This window comes from Microcebus murinus, chromosome 17 (assembly GCF_040939455.1).
Source record: "Microcebus murinus isolate Inina chromosome 17, M.murinus_Inina_mat1.0, whole genome shotgun sequence".
Classification (NCBI taxonomy): Eukaryota; Metazoa; Chordata; class Mammalia; order Primates; family Cheirogaleidae; genus Microcebus; species Microcebus murinus.
This window is the reverse complement of record NC_134120.1, coordinates 34,131,112-34,152,551: the sequence shown is the minus strand read 5'-3', so window position 1 is coordinate 34,152,551 and position 21,440 is coordinate 34,131,112. Positions and strand designations below refer to the sequence as shown.

Here is a 21,440-nt window from a genome sequence, read left to right as displayed (position 1 = left end):
TTTAAACCAATAAAAATGTGACCATCAGTCTTCAACACAGAATATTAAAATAAACTTGTTAAAAATATTAATACAATATACTAACCAGAAAATATTCTATTATTTCAAAGACAAAATACTAGTCTAAGAGTTCCAAATAATATGGCCCAATTCCAATATAAAGATCCATCTAGGGGTGGGTGGAAGAGGGAAAAAAAGATCCATCTACAAGAGATTTCTGCTTCTGAGAAGATAGAAAAGATGAACTTTTCTCTATACCCATTACTACAAATCCTGGACATTGTACACAAAACAAATATAAGAATAGAGAAAATGGCAGACTGGATAGAGAATTTGGGACCCAAGGAATATAAGGGTCAGTCTCCTGGGTTTGCTTTAAGCCTCATATTATATATCCCATATTTGGAGGTGAAGAACCCAGAAACTCTAACAGGTGCTAACATTAAAAGCTCTTACAAAAGCTTTCTCTCTCTAAAGAGAGAGACTAGAAGAACTAGAAAAACAGGAGCCTGGCAAGACAGAAAACTTTCACACAATAACCACTCTACTCCAACCAAATATCAGAGAAAAATACCATGGCAACACTATCACCAGCAAAGACAAAATAGGAAGCACAGACTTCCAGCCTCACAAGACTATAAAGTGGAGCCCTAGTGGTATCAAAAAAGTTAAAGTAGGGTGCCTGGACTTCCACCCTCACCAAGCAGTAAGGAGGCACTCCCTACCGGCCTAGTCAAACATTAGGACTTTCACCACAACCCAGGAATAATAAACTCTTTTCCCTTTTCCCATGGTGTCAGTGAAGACCCGGTGGAGAGTCAGAATGTCCACTCATACCCAACACCAACAAAGAGTACCTTCCTCCCCCATGTGGCAGTGTCAGAGGAATCCAGTTAAAATTAGATTAAATAAGATCCAGAGGCAGAGCATGGTGGCTCACGCCTCTAATCCTAGCACTCTGGGAGGCTGAGGTGGGCGGATCGCTCAAGGTCAGGAGTCCAAAACCAGCCTGAGCAAGAGCAAGATCCCGTCTCTACTATAAATAGAAAGAAATTAATTGGCCAACTAATATATATAGAAAAAATTAGCTGGGCATGGTGGTGCATGCCTGTAGCCCCAGCTACTTGGGAGGCTGAGGCAGAAGGATAGCTTGAGCCTAGGAGTTTGAGGTTGCTGTGAGCTAGGCTGACGCCATGGCACTCTAGCCTGGGCAAATAAAATAAAATAAGATCCAGAGACTCATAACATAATCCAAAAAAAAAAATCTATTAATCAAAAAAAAAAAAAAAAAAAAAAACCCAACCATATCAAGAACCAAAAAGATCTCAAGCTAAAAGAAAAAATTAAAACAATCAATGGGGCCGGGAGAGCATACTGCTGGCCAGGTGCAGTGGCTCACGCCTGTAATCCTAGCACTCTGGGAGGCCGAGGCAGGCGGATTGCTCAAGGTCAGGAGTTCAAAACCAGCCTGAGCGAGACCCCGTCTCTACCATAAAAATAGAAAGAAATTAATTGGCCAACTAATATATATATATATAAATCAGCCGGGCATGGTGGCTTGTGCCTGTAGTCCCAGGTACTCGGGAGGCTGAGGCAGGAGGATCGCTTGAGCCCAGGAGTTTGAGGTTGCTGTGAGCTAGGCTGACACCACGGCACTCACTCTAGCCTAGGCAAGAAAGCGAGACTCTGTCTCAAAAAAAAAAAAAAAAAAAAAATCAATGGATGTTAATACAAAGTAGAGATGTTAGAATTATCCAAGGACTTTAAAGCAGCCATCAAGACCGGGCTCAAGCCTGTAATCCTAGCACTCTGGGAGGCTGAGATGGGTGGACCATTTGAGCTCAGGAGTTCGAGACCACCCTGAGCAAGAGCAAGACCCCATCTCTACTAAAAATAGAAATTAATTGGCCAACTAAAAATATATAGAAAAAATTAGCCAGGCATGGTGGCACATGCTTGTAGTCCCAGCTACTTGGGAGGCTGAGGCAGAAGGATTGCTTGAGCCCAGGAGTTTGAGGTTGCTGTGAGCTAGTCTGATGCCATGGCACTCTAGCCCAGGCAACAGAGTGAGCCTCTGTCTAAAAAAAAAAAAGATGGTATTGGGTTAGGTTACATCTGCTTACTGGCCCCGGAAAATCACTTAGAGATAGCCTTCCAAGTGGTTTTAAAATTTATCCTTCTATTGAAGTTTTTAAGTCAATTATATATGTTGACTGAATTTATAAATAAATTTGTTCATCCAAAAAAATAAAAAATAATAAAAAATAAAATTGAAAAACAAAGAGTTGGTTCTTTAAAAAAAAAATCAATGTAACTGAAAAACCTCTAACAGGAATGACAAAGAAACAAGAGGGAAGACACAAATTATCAACAGCAGGAATAAAACAGGGCTATCACTACAAACTCTACAGACATCAAAAGGACAAACAGGGAAGGCTGGGGATAGTGATTCATGCCTGTCATTCCAGCTACTTGGAGGCCGAGATGGGAGGACTGCTTGAGCCCAGAAGTTCAAGGCTACAGTGAACTATGATCATGGAACTACATGCTAGCCTAGAAGAGTGAGACCCCCATCTCAAAAAAAAAAAAAAAAAAAAAGGATAAACAAGGAATGTGATGAACTCTAGACAAAGAAATTTGACAACTTAGACAAAATGGACCACTTCCTCAAAAATCACAAGCTACCACAACTTACTCAATATGAAATAATTTGAACAGCCCTATAATAATTAAGGATATTGAATTCATAATTTTAAAACTCCCAAAAAGGAAATAATCTTCAGGTCCAGATGGGTTCCACCTGAGAATCATACCAAATGTTTAAAGGATTTAAAAAATTATACATAATCTTCCAGAAAAGAGAAGAGGGAACACATCCAAATTCACATTATGAAGTCAGTACTATGTGACTCTGATATCAAAACCCGGCATAGCATCAAAAAATGGGGAAACTACCCACCAAGAGCCCTCATGAATACAAATACAAATATCCTTAACTAAATGAATGAATGAAGTTAGTAAATGAATTTCAGCAATATAAAAATAATTATACAATGCAGATAAGCCAAAGGTATTCCAGGAATGCAAAGCTGGTTCAAGATTATGATACTTACAATTTTTTTGTTTGCCCTTTCCACGCAACTATAAATTCTAACGTTAGGGAAAACTTTGCTTTTTTTATTTTCATAACACAATAAATATAGGGTAAATGAATATACTTTAAAGGGTTCAGGAGCTTACAATTTTGTTAAGACACAATATAAATAACATAAAACAGGTTGGTGCAAAGGATTCAATCACTAGATTAGTGAGGGCAGTGACCCTACCTGCAAAGAACTTCCTCCTATCTAGCTTGTTTTCTACAACTCTTGTAGATTTAGGGGGGAGTATATTTAGAATAGAGCTGAAATGTTGGTGTTGATTTTTAAATTCAGGTACATTCATGGTCAATATTTCTATGGCAATGAATGTAATATGTAAACTAATTATATGATATATATTAATAGCTTTATAATGTAGTCCAGTACTGAGTCATTTAGAATTTAAAACAGTCACCTTCAAAGGACACTATTAAGAAAAAAAAGACAACCCACTAAAATAGGGAGAAAATATTCACAAATCATGGATCTGATATGGTATTTGTATCTGGAAATACATTAGGACCTAATCTTACAACTAATTAATAAAAAGACATGGCTGGGCATGGTGGCTCACGCCTGTAATCCTAGCACTCTCGGAGGCCGAGGCGGGTGGACTGCTCGAGGTCAGGAGTTCAAAACCAGCCTGAGCAAGCGCGAGACCCCGATTAATTGGCCAGCTAATATAAATAGAAAAAATTAGCCAGCCATAGTGGTTCATGCCTGTAGTCCCAGCTACCTGGGAGGCTGAGGCAGCAGGATCGCTTGAGCCCAGGAGTTTGAGGTTGCTGTGAGCTAGGCTGACACCACGCCACTCACTCTAGCCCGGGCAACAAGGCGAGACTGTCTCAAAAAAATAAAATAAAATATAAATAAAAAGACAAATTTAAAAATGGGCAAGGATATGAATAGACATTTCTCCAATGACAATACCCAAATGACCAATACCAATAAGCACATGAAAATAGGCTCAACATCATTAGCATCAATAGTCATCAGGGAAATGCACATCTAAACCATAATAAGGCACCACTTCACACCCACTAGGGTACCTATAATTTAAAAGACAGGTAATAACAAATATTGGCAAGGATATGAAGAAATTGGACCCTCCATTTCTTGTAGGAATGTATAAAGATGGTACAGCCGTGGTGGAAAATAGCCTGGTGATTGGATACTCCAATTACCTTAATTTGATTATTACAAATAGCACACTTGTATCAAAATATCACATGTACCCTATAGACATTTTTATTATGTACCCATAATAATTAAAAGTAATTTTTTAATGGAAAAGAGAAATAGCCTGGTGGCTCCTCAAAAGATTAAACATGGAGTTCCTGTATGACCCAGCAATTCCACTCCTGAGTATATGCCCAAGAAAAATAAAAACATATCCACAAAAAACTTGTACATGAATGTTCAAAGCAGCATTATTTATAATAGAAAAAAAAAAACTCAAATGTTTATCAACTAATGAATGGGTAAATTCATATAACAAAATATTATTTGCCCATAAAAAGGAATGAAATACTGATAGATGCTATAACATGGATGAGCCTGGAAAACATGCTGACTAAAAGAAGCCAGCTGCAAAAGACTATATACAATCATATATTTCCATCTATATGAAATGGTAAAATAAACAAATCTATAGAGACAAAATAGAGCAGTTGCCTAAGGCTAGAGATGAGGGGATTGGGGGATGATAGCTAAAAGGCTTTTTATATTTATTTTTATTTATTTTTTTATTTTTTTGAGACAGAGTCTCACTCTGTTGCCTGGGCTAGAGTGCTGTGGTGTCAACCTAGCTCACAGCAACCTCAAACTCCTGGGCTTATGTGATCCTTCTGCCCCAGCCTCCCAAGTAGCTGGGACTACAGGCATGCACCACCATGCCCGGATAATTTTTATATATATATATATGTATTTTTTAGTTGTCCAGCTAATTTCTTTATATTTTTTTAGTAGAGATGGGGTCTTGCTCTTGCTCAGGCTGGTACTCAACTCCTGAGCTCAAACGATCCTCCCGCCTCGGCCACCCAGAGTGCTAGGATTACAGGTGTGAGCCACCATGCCCAGATAAAAGGCTTTTTAGAATTTCTTTTTGGGTAATGAAAATGTTAGAAAATTGATTTTAGTGATGGTTTTACAACTCTATGAATACACTAAAAACCATTGAATTGTACACTTTAAATGGATTAACTATATGACATGTGAATTATATCTCAATAAAGCTGTTAAGAAAAAAAACCACAAAATGAGTCACATTTTTGGCTATGTATTTATTTATTGCATTTATAATAATTTAGGAAAATTATATGCCATTTAGGTCTTTATAAAGGCCTTGGGGTTTATGCCTCCAAACAAACTCTCTTTCTTTAAAAGAGAAAAGGTAAGGAAGGTAGTAGAATAAGAAGGGGAACCTTCATAAATAATTACTATGCCTGACACATTACAGTTTTACCTACTCATTATTTTATCTTGAACAGTAAGTTTTTCCACTCTCACATTTTTGTCTTCTTTATACACTTTTAGAAACTAATGAATGCCTAGCTTAATATAAAATGTTCAACCAATTTTCCTTAGCATATTTTCAAATGTGATCAATTCCTTCCATAAATGCTTGCAGAAATGATGTGAAGATTCAAGATATAGTAAAATGGCTAAAACAATGCCTGGTACTAAGTGATTGCCATTGTTATTAAACTACAGGAGATGAGGATCCTGAAGTTGACAAGCAAAACTGCAAGGAAGGGGGAAAACACAAAGCCTACCCTCTACAAAGGCAGTTATGTGTCAAGAAAAGGAAATCTTCTGAACCACATTTTCCAAAAAAAAAAAGAAAAGGAAATCTTTGGCATATTAACGCAGACCAACATGAGGACAGCAGCAGCAACATGTTCATCACAACCACCATTACTATCAACACTATCATCACCATCACCATCCTCCTAAAGCATCTATTTATGCCTTTAATTTTTTCTAAGTGTGAAGCATTTAAGCATATGGAAGCATACTCAAACACAGCTAATAGCACTTATTTTCCCACATTTGTACCAATATTTTCTTAAATATATGAAATATTAGGTGGCACTGCTCCCATTTCATTTCCTCTCTCTTTACAGTAGCCACCATCTTGAATACAGTGTTTTCCCTATGCATGTTTTAACTGTAACTGTATGTATCTATAAACAAGAGTATTGTGCATGTTTTCAAACTTCACCAAGTAGCATATTGGTCTGTTACTTGCTTTCTTAGCTCAAGATTGTATGTGTTTGTTTTTTAATTGGTCATGTTATTTCCCATATCTCTAATTCATTCAAGAAACTGTTGGACATTATTCCATTTTATGAATATCACAATTTTTTATCCATTCTCTAATAGAAAATTTACCTTGCTTCCAATTTTGTTATTACAAGGCTATAATAAACATAATATCTTGAGTGTGGTACTCACTTCTAAAATACATTCATAGAAAGACAACTGCAAGGACAAAGGATATATACCCCTAACTTCATGAGGTTGCTAAGCTGCTCTCCAAAATTGTTACACCTTTTTTTTTTTTTACAATGTATGCCTTCCATGTATTGTTACACCTTTTTACACTCCCACCAAGTGGTGTTAAGAATTTGTTTCTCGGCCGGGCGCTGTGGCTCACGCCTGTAATCCTAGCTCTTGGGAGGCCGAGGCGGGCGGATTGCTCAAGGTCAGGAGTTCAAAACCAGCCTGAGCAAGAGCGAGACCCCGTCTCTACTATAAATAGAAAGAAATTAATTGGCCAACTGATATATATATAAAAAATTAGCCGGGCATGGTGGCGCATGCCTGTAGTCCCAGCTACTCGGGAGGCTGAGGCAGAAGGATCACTCGAGCCCAGGAGTTTGAGGTTGCTGTGAGCTAGGCTGACGCCACGGCACTCACTCTAGCCTGGACAACAAAGCGAGACTCTGTCTCAAAAAAAAAAAAAAAAAAAAAAAAAGAATTTGTTTCTCTTCATCCTCAACAATTCTTGATATTATCATTCTCTTTAATTTTGCCAAACTGATGAACATAAAGTGGTATTCATTGATTTATTTTTGCACTTGCAACAATACCCGCTGACATTTTTTCCTGATTTGTAAGATTAAGTATCATTTATTGGTCTTCCAGGTTTCCTCATGTGAAATACCTATAAACAGTATAGCTCATCAAAAGCAGCCACGGCTGCCTTGGTAGCAGTGGACTGGTGAGAAGGCCCAAATGGTGGGGAGCTTGTACTCTGGTCCCCTATGTCCTACGAGGCCCTCTGCCATGCTGCACTCTCCCCTTGGCTAAAAGTGGCCTACCCTGAATGCCCAAACTCCTGGTGACCTCGTAGGTCCCCCAGAACCCACCAGTCCTCCAAGGCTGCTGCAGTCTGAGCCGGTGCTGGGGGCCACTGGCTGTGGATCAGCGTGTGAGCAGCGCAGAGCCAGGTCTATGACTCAGATCTCCCCTCTCCAGATTCAAGGAAAACACATCTTCCTGGGATCTGGGACAGCAAAATCTGCTGCCCAACAAAGTCAGCTCTCTTCTTTGCCCACCAAGTAGGAGTTAATGTTTCCCAGAATTCTATCTTTGTCCTTTTCTTGTCACTTTTTTCATTTTTCCCTAGATCCTCCTACATGTGTAACAGTTTCCACCACCATTTATATTCTGATGGCTCCAAAATCTTCACAACCAACCCATATCTCCTGAGAAACAAGTTCCTATTTCTAATTAATTAATTGATACCTTCAAATGTTAACTTGAACTACTTTAGTAATATTGATCCTTGTCTCTCAAGCCAGTTCTTTTTATAAGCCATAATGGAACCAGCGTCTTCCCAATCAACCAAGGCAAGAGCCAGGGAGTCAGAGTCTTCCCTCTTCCTTACTGTCCTTACACCTTTCTGGCCAAACAGAAATTCAACCCTGTTGAATTCATTTCCTTAATATTCCTGATGTATTTCTCCATCTGTCCATCCTCTCTTCCAGGCATTCAGAGATATCTAGCATCTGACTTATTATTTAACAAAAGCAATAGGAGAAGATTTCAATTTGAGATTTTTACACTAATGTACACAAAAAGACAAAGTTTATAAGTAAACTAATTTACCCTATCAGCCTCAACTCAGTGAAAAATTATTTCCTTCAAGTCAACAAAAAATACAAGGGACTTACTTAAATGGTGTGAACAAAAATGCCGTGGCTCACGCCTATAAATCCTAGCACTCTGGGAGGCCGAGGCAGGCGGATTGCTCAAGGTCAGGAGCTCGAAACCAGCCTGAGCAAGAGTGAGACCCTATCTCTACTAAATATAGAAAGAAATTAATTGGCCAACTATTATATATTGAAAAAATTAGCCGGGCATGGTGGCACATGCCTGTATCCCAGCTACTCAGGACGCTGAGGCAGAAGGATTGCTTGAGCCCAGGAGTTTGAGCTTGCTGTGAGCTAAGCTGACACCATGGCATTCTAGCCCCGGCAACAGAGTAAGACTCTGTCTCAAAAAAAAAAAATAAATAAATAAATAAATAGTAAACGAAACCACACAGTATTGCCATTTTTCTGCCGACTTATATTATAATGGCTAGGCTATTTTTTTTTTTTTTTTTGCGACAGAGTCTTGCTTTGTTGCCCAGGCTAGAGTGAGTGCCCTGGCGTCAGCCTAACTCACAGCAACCTCAAATTCCTGGGCTCAAGCCATCGTTCTGCCTCAGCCTTCTGAGTAGCTGGGACTACAGGCATGCACCACCATATCCAGCTAATTTTTTCTATATATATTAGTTGGCCAATTAATTTCTTTCTATTTATAGTAGAGATGGAATCTCGCTCTTGCTCAGGCTGGTTTCGAACTCCTGATCCCGAGCAATCTGCCCCCCCCCTTGGCCTCCCAGAGTGCTAGGATTACTTACATGTGTGAGCCACCACGCCTGGCCTATAATGGCTCTTAAGTCTGGATATCATTTTCTTATTAATTATATGTGTTTCTAAATGCTCTTTCAAAAAAAATACAAACTTGTTGTTGATTCTGAAATCTAGTAAAATGTAGAAGCAAAGCTAATTCCTGACTTCTCAAAGTTTACAGCTACTTTTCAGACCTTTTTATCAATGTTTCTCATAACTTTTTGTTCACTCACAGATGAAGAATTCCTCACTGAGAGCCAATACAAATAAACTGAAAAACAGGGCTGTAAATCAGTTTCTTCTAAGGGATGACATTTTCTTAACCACAAGCAAATAACAAAAAACAAGGACGGTTTGTCTCCATTCTACACAGTCAACATTTTGGCTCTCATGTTAATGCACCATACAGCTTTCAGAGGGGCCAATAAGCATCTATTTTGATTACTAATGGTTAAAACCCGTAACACTTAATAAACACATCTATAAGGATGTTTGAAACAATAATGAAGAGTGCCCACTCCACCCAACGAATTAAGAATAAATACAAACTCAGACTAGCAAATGAAATATTTTTATTTTGAGCCGCACTAACATACAGTTTTTTACAAATATAGTCACTCTGCAGAAGTGAACCAAATCTGGACATTTTGGTGACAGACACCTGCTCAAAAAAGTTTACTTCATTTACGGGAGCACTACAAAATGTTCTGCAAAATAAAGATGCTGCACTAGAGGAAGGAATATAATCACAGAGCAGGTAGGGCTAAATCTCTCATTTTCAGGGGAGGCATCTGCAATCCAGAAGCTATAAGAAATTGCCCAAAATCTACAAATTCAGGTTTCTTTCCACTGCATCACACATCATGTTTTAGACTCCCCAGCTCTAAAACTGATTCCTCTATTAATTTTGCAAGCCTAGGATGATGTGTTATAGAAATGACGGAAGTAACGCCCAAACCCACACCAATCTTTTCCTTTCCACCTCCTTACCTTTTTCCCTCCCATATCCTCCATTATATTCCACGGAAGGAAAAAAATACCTGACTACCTGAATTTCTAGTCCTAAACCTGGGTATGGACTCCCAAGCCCCTGCTACTGTTTTTGCGTTAAGTTAATCGAAGTTCTTTGTTGTTGTTTTTTTTTTAAAGAATGCATTCCTTTATTCCTCCGCAGCGCCGACTTTGCAGAGGCGCGGTGCACGCCGCTGCTCCCAGCCCGCGGACCACCGCGCGCGGGCGCCGAGACAGCTCCCTCCCCTTGCCAGAGAGTGGGGTCACCCGGGAGCGGGGCCGCCTGGGAAGCGGAGCTCCCGGGAAGAGGGGCGGGAGGTCCCGGGGCGCCGGGGAACCGGCCAGCGGGCGGCGAGCGGCCGAGAAGCACCGGCGACTCACCTTTCCGCAGCTCCCGCTCCCACACGGTGACGATGGGCCGCGAGTGCTTGCGGTGGTGGATGAGCCACAGGGACAAGGTCTGCACGCTCTGCTGCGAGTTGCTCAACTCCGACAGCTTCTTCTCCAGCGCCGCCTCGGAGAAGACGGACATCCCTCCGACAGCACGTCCACGCCGTCCCACGCGGTGGGGCCGAGGGGAGGAGAGTTTCGCCGCCCTCGTTGCGGCCTCGCCCCCTCACCCCACCCTTGCCCACGCCCTCACCACCGCCCGGGCTGCCACATCCAAGACCGGCCGCAAACCATCAAGATGGCGTCCGGCCGGCAGTGACGTCACGGCCGACCCACGCCCCGCCCCTCCCGCTACAGGCCCAGGGTTAAAGGCGGGACGGGGAGGCGGAACCACAGCGCGGAAGGGGCAGGACCCAAACAAGTGCGGGGTCAGCGGCCAGGGGGCGTGACGCCTGGGTCAGGCCCAGAGGGGGGACTCAGGCATTGCCAGGCCTGGAACTGCCTACCCCCGGCGTGGGGGAAACTATCTCTGCCAAATACCTCTCTACATAGGCGAGTAAATTGGTATAAATCAGTGCAGCCACTATTTTTTTATTAAAATTAAATTATTCTTATAATTTATTTTTTTAATTTTTTCTTTAATCACAAGGAGATAATTGAGACTGAAAGTACAGCCACTTTGGAAGACAAGTGTGCATCATCAGTTACTTTTGAAAATACACCTTTTCAGCAACTTCACGAATTGCTGTCAATGCTACAAAAACGCCAGCATGTTTGCACCAGGAGCTGATCTTAGTTGTTTCGTAGAACCCAGTAACTGTAAAAAATTGGAACATTTACATCAGGTAAATGGCTAAATTGCGATACACCCATATTCCAGAATACATGTGGGAACTAAAATAAAATCTTAAGGTTCCCCTCACCAACGGACTGAATGGACCCCTCTGGGCCAAGGAGATACCCTAAAACTGAGTTGCAGGACTTGAGAAGGAAGGTCAGACAAAGCGCAACATGCCCTCCCTCCCTTCTGGGGATCTACTTTGTGACTCATTAACAGATCTAAGGCTATACAGGACAAACCTGTGAGTCCTCAATTTACACAACAAAATATATGGCCAGCAGCTTCTCTCTGATTAGCAGACTTCCTTATCTTAATTTAAAACATTCCAAGCCTTTACAAAGCTTCAATTATTTAACTAATTACAAGTCAAAGAGTCTTTAAACCCACCCATAACCCGTAGGCCCTGCCCCCCCATGAGCTGTTCTACCTTTTCTGGCCAAGCCAATGTATGGCTTCCATGCATTGATTTATGATTTTACCTATAATTCGTGTCTCCCTGAAATGTATAAAACCAAACTATATAGAAAAAATTAGCCAGGTATGGTGGCACATGCCTGTAGTCCCAGCTACTCCGGAGGCTGAGGCAGCAGAATCGGTTGAGCCCAGGAGTTTCAGTTTGCTGTGAGCTAGGCTGACACCATGGCACTCTACCTGGGGCAACAGAGTGAGACTCTATCTCAAAGAAAAAGAAAAAAACCCAAACTGTAACCCAACCATGATAAGTCGACTTGCTCAAGGCTTCTTGGGCATGGCTCTGGGCCATGGTCCTCAAATTTGGCTCAGAATAAACTTCTTTAAATTATTTTACATAGTTTCGCTTTTTTTCCATTGACACATGCATCAGTTTAAGTTACAGAAACAAAAGTACTGTATACTATTTGTTTTGTTTTTTTTATTCTTTTTGTTTAATATAAAGACAATCTCATTTTCTCAGGCTGGTCTTGAACTCCTGAGCTCAAGAGATGTTCCCACCTTGGTTTCCCAGAGTGCTAGGATTACAGGAGTGAGCCACCACTCCCAGCCAATACTTGTTTTTAAAGGTATGTATTTTATATAAATTAACAAGTACGTCATTGCATAGCAAAGCTTTAGATGAACACACATGACGTTAATAGTGGTCTCAGGGAGAGGATCAGAATTCGATCCCTTAAGCTGTGTCTATATTGCTTTCTCTCATTACAAGAGGAATGTGTTCATGGGTTACTTATGCAGTTAAAATTAACTTCAGAAATCTCATAATTAATCCAGCATATTTTGACATTGTACTTGTCTTTTTTTTTTTTTTTTTTTTTGAGACAGAGTCCCACTTGTTGCCCAGGCTAGAGTGAGTGCCCTGGCGTCAGCCTGGCTCACAGCAACCTCAAACTCCTGGGTTCAGCGATCCTACTGCCTCAGCCTCCCGAGTAGCTGGGACTACAGGTATGCGCCACCATGCTCGGCTAATTTTTTGTATATATATATTTTTTTAGTTGGTCAATTAATTTCTTTCTATTTTTGGTAGAGACGGGGTCTCGCTCAGGCTGGTTTCAAACTCCTGACCTTGAGCAATCCACCCACCGCGGCCTCCCAAAGTGCTAGGATTACAGGCCTGAGCCACCGCGCCCGGCCTTTTTTTTTTATTTTTTTGAGACAGAGTCTTGCTTTGTTGCCCAGGCTAGAGTGAGTGCCATGGCGTCAGCCTAGCTCACAGCAACCTCAATCTCCTGGGCTCAGGTGATCCTGCTGCCTCAGCCTCCTGAGTAGCTGGGACTACAGGAATGAACCACCATGCCTGGCTAATTTTTTCTATAGTTATTAGTTGGCCAATTAATTTCTTTCTATTTATAGTAGAGACGGGGTCTCGCTCTTGCTCAGGCTGGTTTGGAACTCCTGACCTCGAGCAATCCACCCACTTCAGCCTCCCAGAGTGCTAGGATTACAGGCATGAGCCACCCCGCCCGGCCTTACATATATGTTTTTTGCCCTGCCCAAGTCAGAGCTACAAACATGTCCATTCCCCAGACAGTGCACCACACCCATTAGGTGTGAATATACTCATTCCCCTATTCCCCTCCCACCTGTACCTATCTATCTTCTGAGACCTAAATGTATCTTCAATACTATTCCCTTCCATGAACTGTGTAGCTTCCAAAATTACTACTTATCATCTCCCAGTTTATGTCTTCACCTGAGATTCCAACTCTTCCCATTGTGTCTTCCTCTCTGTCTCAATTCTACCTGTACGTTATTTATTTATTTATTTGAGACAAAGTGTTGCTTTGTTGCTCAGGCTACAGTGAGTGCCATGGTGTCAGCTTAGCTCACAGCAACCTCAAACTCCTGGGCTCAAGCAATCCTGCTGCCTCAGCCTCCTGAGTAGCTGGGACTACAGGCATGCACCACCATGCTCAGCATATATATATATATAATTTTTTTTTTTAGTTGTCCGGCTAATTTCTTTCTATGTTTTTAGTAGAGACAGAGTCTTGCTCATGCTGCTCTCGAACTCCTGAGCTAAAACGATCCACCCGCCTCGGCCTCCCAGAGTGCTGGGATTACAGGTATAAACCACTGCATCTGGCTGCTTTTTATAATTTTATATAAATATTCTTTCTCTCCAGCTCTTTTGTCTTCCTTAGCCAACAGTCTGATTTGGCTGCCGCTGCTCTGGCCTCCCACACATTCTGTGCATGAGTGTGTCATGGCTTTGGGCACCAGGCTGTTAGATCTATATTTATTGACATTGTTTCTTATTACTGTGTTTTCACAATATTGACTATAATTATTTATGCCTTTAGATACTTATGACTTATTTTCATATCTTGTCTCTAAATTGGAAAGGAGGAGGTAAAATGATCTCTATTCATAAAGATATGACCTTATATCTAGAAATCTTAAAGAATACGCAAAACTTAAAAATAATGAACATTCAGCAAAATTGCAGCATATAAGATCAACCCACAGAAATCAGTTGTATTTCTATATGCTAGCAATAAATAATTTGAAAATGAAATTAGGAAAAAATCTTATTTATAATAATATCAAAAAGTATAAAATACTGGGGAATAAATTTAACCCAAAACCTGTATTTAACCTATGTAGACCTATATACTGAAACTGAAAACCGTAAAATATTGGTGAAAGAAATCAAAGACCTAAACAAGTAGAAAGACATCCAGTATCCACAGATTGGAAGACTTAATATTGTTAAGATGGCAGTACTACCCAAAACAATCTGCAGATTCAATGCAATTCATATTAAAATCTCAGCCAAGTGTGGTGGCTCATGCCTATAATCCTAGCACTCTGGGAGGCTGAGGTGAGTGGATAGCTCAAGGTCAGGAGTTCAAAACCAGCCTGAGCAAGAGCGAGACTCCATCTCTACTACAAAATAGAAAGAAATTAATTGGCCAACTAACATATATCAAAAAAATTAGCCAGGCATGGTGGTGCATGCCTGTAGTCCCAGCTACTCGAGAGACTGAGGCAGCAGGATTGCTTGAGCACAGGAGTTTGAGGTTGCTGTGAGCTAGGCTGACGCCATGGCACTCACTCTAGCCTGGGCAACAAAGTGAGACTCTGTCTCAAAAAAAAAAAAAAAAAATCTCAATAGCTTGTTATGCAGAAATGGAAAAGCTGATCCTAAAATGCATATGAAATTGCAAGGAACCATGAATAACTCAAACAATCTTGAAAAAGAAAAACAAAATTGGAGGACTTGTATTTTCTAATTTCAAAACTTACTTCCAAGCTACAGTAATCAAAACAGTGTGGTATTTATTTAGCCATAAAAAAGAATGAAATAATGATACATGCTACAAAATAGTTGAACCTCAAAAACATTATGCTAAGTTAAAGAAGCCAAACAGAAAAATATTTTGTATGATTGCATTTACATGAAATATCCAGAATAAGTAAATCCATAAATAGAAAGTGTTTGCTAGATGGCCAATAGATGGCTAATAATAATAATATTATTATTAATGGCTAGATGGCTAATAATATTATTATTATTTTATTTTTTATTATTATTATTATTATAGGCACGATGGCTCATGCCTATAATCCTAGCACTCTGAGAGGCCGAGGCAGGAGGATCACTCAAACTCAGGAGTTCGAAACCAGCCTGAGCAAGGGCGAGACCCTGTCTCTACTAAAAATAGAAAGAAATTAATTGGCCAACTAAAATATATATAGAAAAAATTAGGCGGGCATGGTGGTGCACGCCTGTAGTCCCAGCTACTAGGGAGGCTGAGGCAGGAGGATCACTTGAGCCCAGGAGTTTGAGGTTGCTGTGAGTTAGGCTGACACCATGACACTCAGCCTGGGCAACAGAGTGAAACTCTGTCTCAAAAAAAAAAAGTGTTTGCTAGAAACTGGGGGGAGGAGCAAATAGGAAGTGGATACTTAATGGGGTTTTCTTTTCCGAATAATGAAAATATTTTAGACCTAGATAGAAGGGATGGCCGCAGAGCATTGTGGATGTACTAAATGCCACTGACTTGTACATTTTATTTTTTTTATTATTATTATTTTTTTACCCACTAGCAGAATCTCAGTAACAATGACTTGTACATTTTAAATGGTTAATTGCATGTTATATTAACTTGACCTCAATACAAATAAAAGACTAATAGGAATAAGTTTATCTCATTCTCCAAATTTTAATTGACCCAAAACTATTGTGAAGGCTTTTATGTTTACCATATTTAGGATAAAAAAAAGGAAACTGACAACTACAAAAAAGACATTTAGTCTTTCTAGAGTGAGTGCTGTGGCATCAGCCTAGCTCACAGCAACCTCACACTCCTGAGCTCAAGCAATCCTCCTGCCTCAGCCACCCGAGTAGCTGGGACTACAGGCATGCACCACCATGCCCGGCTAGTTTTTTCTATATATATTAGTTGGCCAATTAATTTCTTTCTATTTATAGTAGAGACGGGGTCTCACTCTTGCTCAGGCTGGTTTCGAACTCCTGACCTCGAGCAATCCGCCCGCCTTGGCCTCCCAGAGTGCTAGGATTACAGGCATGAGCCATCGAGCCTCTGTGCTGCACATGAATATTCGTGTGCTTCTATTCATGTAACCTGAGAAGTACAGCATTACTGAGACATAATGTATGCACAGTTTGCTTATACATTATTTAACTTAGAAAGACACTCACTCTAGCCTGGGCAACAAAGCGAGATTCTGTCTCAAAAAAAAAAAAACCAAAAAAGTCTAGGATGTACAATGATGTATAGTACATAATACTTAATAATGATCATAAACGACTAAGTTACTGGTTTATATATTTACTATACTATACTTTTTATCATTATTTTAAAGTGTATTTCTTCTACTTATACAAAAAATAAGATAACTGTAAATCAGTCTCAGGGAAGTCCTTCAGGATGAAATGAAACTAACCAAGTGGTCTTGATGGGTGAAAGAAGGGTGGTCACATTCCCTTTGTCCCAGAGAGGCTAGCTCCATGCAGACATCTTGTTTGTGCCTCTAAGCTAAGATGGTCCCTGTATCTGGAGTTGAGACACACATGGCTGGAAAATTCCTCCCATCAGCTGCCTGGGTGTGGGGGTCATCCAATAGAAATTCTGGTTTGGGCTTGGAACTACCCAATTGGCACTCAGGGGTTTTCAACCAATCAGGACTAAATTAATTTAATTCATATTGGACCTGATTGACAACTTGGGTGGGAACTTTCCCTATTTAAGCCACCCCCATTTTGTTCTCCAGAGAGTGCTTTAATCTTACATCAGAGACTGTGTCTCCCCATCTACACATTGTTCATTTTTACAAAATAAAGCTCTCCTTTGCCTTTGCCTTTCCTCTGTTGTCCTCATGGTCTTTTGTTAACAAGCAGGTATTCCAAAAGAAGGCATAGTTGTCATAAAATACAACAGCTACATGTGTGTTATTGTCCTGTGGGTCAAGATGTGGAGGTAGAAGACAATGATACCGAAGATCTTGACCCTGTGTAGGCCTAGGCTAATGTGTGTGGTTTTTGTTTTTGTTTTTGAGGCTGGTCTTGCTCTGTTGCCTGGCCTAGAGTGCAGTGGCATCATCATAGCTCACAGCAACCTGAAACTCCCAGGCTCAAGCAATCCTCCTGCCTCAGCCTCCTGAGTAGCTGGGACTACAGGTATGAGCCACAACGCCCAGCCTAATGTGTGTGTTTGTGTCTGTGTTTTTAATACAAAAAATAATTTTTTAATAGAAGAAAGCTTATAAAATAAAGATACAAAGAATTTTTATACAGCTGTACGATGTGTGTTTTAAGTGTTACTACAAAAGAGTCAAAAAGTTAAAAATAATTTAAAAGTTTATAAAGTAAGAAAGTACAGTAAGCTAAGGTTAATTTTTTATTGAAGATGGCTGGGCATGGTGGCTCACGCCTGTAATCCTAGCACTCTGGGAGGCTGAGGGGGGCAGATTGCTCCAGGTCAGAAGTCCGAAACCAGCCTGAGCAAGAGCAAGATCCCGTCTCTACTATAAATAGAAAGAAATTAATTGGCCAACTAATATATATAGAAAAAATTAGCTGGGCATGGTGGCGCATGCCTGTAGTCCCAGCTACTCTGGAGGCTGAGGCAGCAGGATCGCTTGAGCCCAGGAGTTTGAGGTTGCTGTGAGCCAGGCTGACACCTTGGCACTCATTCTAGCCTGGGCAACAAAGGGAGGCTCTTGTCTCAAAAAAATAAAATAAAATAGTAAATGTTTGGTTATACATATTTTACCACAAAAACAAAGAAAAAAAACCCTCAATTTGAAATTTTATCAGGGAACACTTCGAGACTATACCAAAGTTAAAGTATAATGAACCTGCATATATCCATTACCAGTTTCAACAATTACCAACTCCTCACCAAATTGCTACCCTGTCACACACCACCTCCTCACTGAATTATTTTGCAATATGCAGACGTTTTATCCTCTACAAATATTTCAGAATGTTTCTCCAAAATAAAGCAAGCATTTTTTTACTAAGGAATAGCTGTTCCTCCTTCCAAATCCAGCTCAGGCCAGGTGTGGTGGTGTGCACTTGTAGTCCCAGCTACTGGGAGGCTGAGGGGGAGGATCCCTTGAGCCAAGGAGTTCAAATCTAGTGTGAACAACATAGCGAGACCCCAGTATCTACAAAAGAAAGGGAAAAAAAAAAATGCCTAGCTCAGATATCACCTCTTCTGTAAAACCTTTTCCCATTTCCCCTAAGTCAGCATGACCCATTCCTCCCTATGTGTACCTACCACTCTTTCCCCTCCCTCTAAAACAAGAGTTCTGGCTGGGCGAGGTGGCTCACGCCTGTAATCCTAACACTCTGGGAGGCCCAGACGGGTGGATAGCTCAAAGTCAGGAGTTTGAAACCAGCCTGAGCAAGAGTGAGACGCCATCTCTATTATAAATAGAAAGAAATTAATTGGCCAACTAACATATATAGAAAAAATTAGCCGGGCACGGTGGTGCATGCTTGTAGTCCCAGCTACTCGGGAGGCTGAGGCAGGAGGATTGCTTGAGCCCAGGAGTCTGAGGTTGCTGTCAGCTAGGCTGATGCCACAGCACTCACTCTAGCCTGGGCAACAAAGTGAGACTCTATCTCAAAAAAAAAAAAAAAAAGAGTTCTTACTTTGGTACTACAGGTTGAGTATCCCTTATCCTAAATACTTGTTACCAGAAGTGTTTTGGATGTCAATTTTTTTAAATTTTAGAATATTTGCATATACATCATGAGATATCTTGGGAATTGGCTCCAAGTCTAAACACATTTATTTTCATATATATCTTATTTGCATACCCTGAAGGTACTGTAGTTTTATACAGTAGTTTAAATAATGTTGTGGATTAAACAAAGTTTTTGTGCATTGAACCACCGGAAAGCAAAGGTATTACTATCTCAGCCACTCATGTGGACAACGGTGGCTGATTGGCATCCCCATCATTCCTGACTCTGAATTGATATGCTACCAATAACCAATCATTTTCTTACATTTATTCACATTTAAGGACTTAACAGTAAAAAAAAATATATGATATACATATCTAGTGTGCCTGGAAAAGATATATCGGAGCTGAAGGGGACTGGGAAGGTCTTTTTTCCCCTGGGGACACTGAATAAACTATGTGTTGTGTGCCCGTATGTTGACCGCAACCCAACACATAAAGTCAGGTATGGAATTTTCCATTTCCATATGGAAATAAAATGTTTCAGAAATAAAAAGTTAGAAATAAAATGTTTCATCCCTGAACTCTCTACACTTAAAAAAAAAAAATAAATAAAATAAAAAAAAAAAAGAAATAAAATGTTTCAGATTTGGAGGATTTTGGATTTGGGGTTTTGGATTAGGAATGTCCAACCTGTATTCACATTTTGAGAGAGATAATTCTTTGATGTGGAAAGTTGTCCTGTGCATTGCCGGATACTTAGCAAGCATCCTAGTCTCCACCTACAAGACGTGAATAGCAAACTCCTTCACTCCTTGCGACAACAAAATATGTCTCTAGACATTGCCAAGTGTCCCAAGGGGAGCAAAATCACCCCCAGTGAGAACTACTTCTATGAAACTGCCAGGAAAAACTGCATTGTAGATATTTGCTTCCAGATCTGTCTCCACTTCTAGTCTGTGAAATCCTCAAGGGCCCAGACAGCTTCTGGCTCGTCTTAGTGTAGCCAGTGTCTGATTCTTACTGGAAACTTCCTAGGAAGCATCCAGAAAGGCCAGGTGAGCTTTGGCAGATCTTCACAGAACTTCAAGAAATTTGAGGCCATTTAGGTCTAGTCCTCTATGCAGTACCTTAATCGCTTCTACAACACCCCAATCTGTTATCTCCCCAGCCTCTGTTGAGAATTCAAGTAATTGACACTCATCTCCCAGCAAAGGGCCTCGTTTTGTTAAAGTTTTTATGGTGAGCTGAAACTTGCTCACTCTCTGACTTTATTCATTATCCCAATTTTGCTCTCTGGATTCTTATAAAATGAGCCTTATTTTACTTCCACGTTGTAGTCCTTCAGGTATATGAAGACCACCATGATATTCATTCAATTATTTAGCCAACACATACTTGAAAGAGAGAGGAGCCACCACTGACGTGGGAAACTGGCCTGGTCCTATCAGCTAGCCCCTCGATGGTATTAGGAGCTTGCCTGACATCACAGATACCATAGGCTATGGTATTCTCCTGATGAACGTAAACAATCTCACCTAATGCCTACATCAGACAAGGCCACTCTATGATCTTGATAAAGTCAGATGAAAAATAAAACAAAAATAAGACCACTTCATAAATCTTATCTATGCACAGAAAAAGCAAGGTCACTGTGTAAACCACAAAGATACCAAATATCCCCCTCTTTCTGCTAATATAACTGCTTCTTCTTTACCAATTATATCCTTAGGCTTAGTCTCCTCTTCCCTCTTTCTATATAGAACTCATTAAGATCCCCTATCAGATAATTATTCCTACTTCTTGGTAGCATCCAATCCAGAGCAAAACCCCACTTCCTTGAAGCCTCCCCCGAATCACCTAACCTAAGCCCAGATCCTCCTTGCTAACATTTTCTTACTGAGTTGCTCCACGGTTCCAGATATTGTGCATCTCCATTGCAACAAGCCAAAAACCCAACTTGTTCAACTACAAGTATGTTCCTGGGGTCTTTGGCTGGAGGGGATTGACACACTGAACATATGAGCCAGGCATTGGGGACATAGCAATAAATAAGACAGATAAAAAATCTTTTCCCTTCTTGGAGTTTCCATGGAGGTAAAGAATGAACCATGAATGAGGCCGGGTGCGGTGGCTCACACCTGTAATCCTAGCACTCTGTGAGGCCAAGGCGGGCAGATTGCTCAAGGTCAGGAGTTCAAAACCAGCCTGAGCAAGAACGAGACCCCGTCTCTACTATAAATAGAAAGAAATTAATTGGCCAACTAATATATATAGAAAAAATTAGCTGGGCATAGTGGTGCATGCCTGTAGTCCCAGCTACTCGGGAGGCTGAGGCAGAAGGATTGGTTGAGCCCAGGAGTTTGAGGTTGCTGTGAGCTAGGCTGACACCACGGCACTCATTCTAGTCTGGGCAACAAAGGTGGACCCAGGGAGACCAGGTACTTATAATAATCCAGTGAGAGGTGATGATGATTTGAACCAGGCTAATTACACAGGAGGTGAGGATCAGGC

The 21,440-nt window shown here is 40.7% G+C and overlaps 1 protein-coding gene across 4 annotated transcripts in view; it reads right to left on the bottom strand.

The window, feature by feature from the left end:
• The window catches only part of RPRD1A (regulation of nuclear pre-mRNA domain containing 1A), a 69,069-nt gene extending 58,317 nt beyond the window's left edge, over positions 1–10,752 (bottom strand). For all 4 annotated transcript variants that reach the window (XM_012742116.3, XM_012742117.2, XM_012742119.2 and 1 more), the window contains exon 1: positions 10,439–10,752. In XM_012742116.3, coding sequence (XP_012597570.1) covers positions 10,439–10,589 — 151 coding nt within the window. In that variant the 5' untranslated portion in view covers positions 10,590–10,752. The remainder of the gene's footprint in view (positions 1–10,438) is intronic.
• Positions 10,753–21,440: the final 10,688 nt, after the last annotated feature.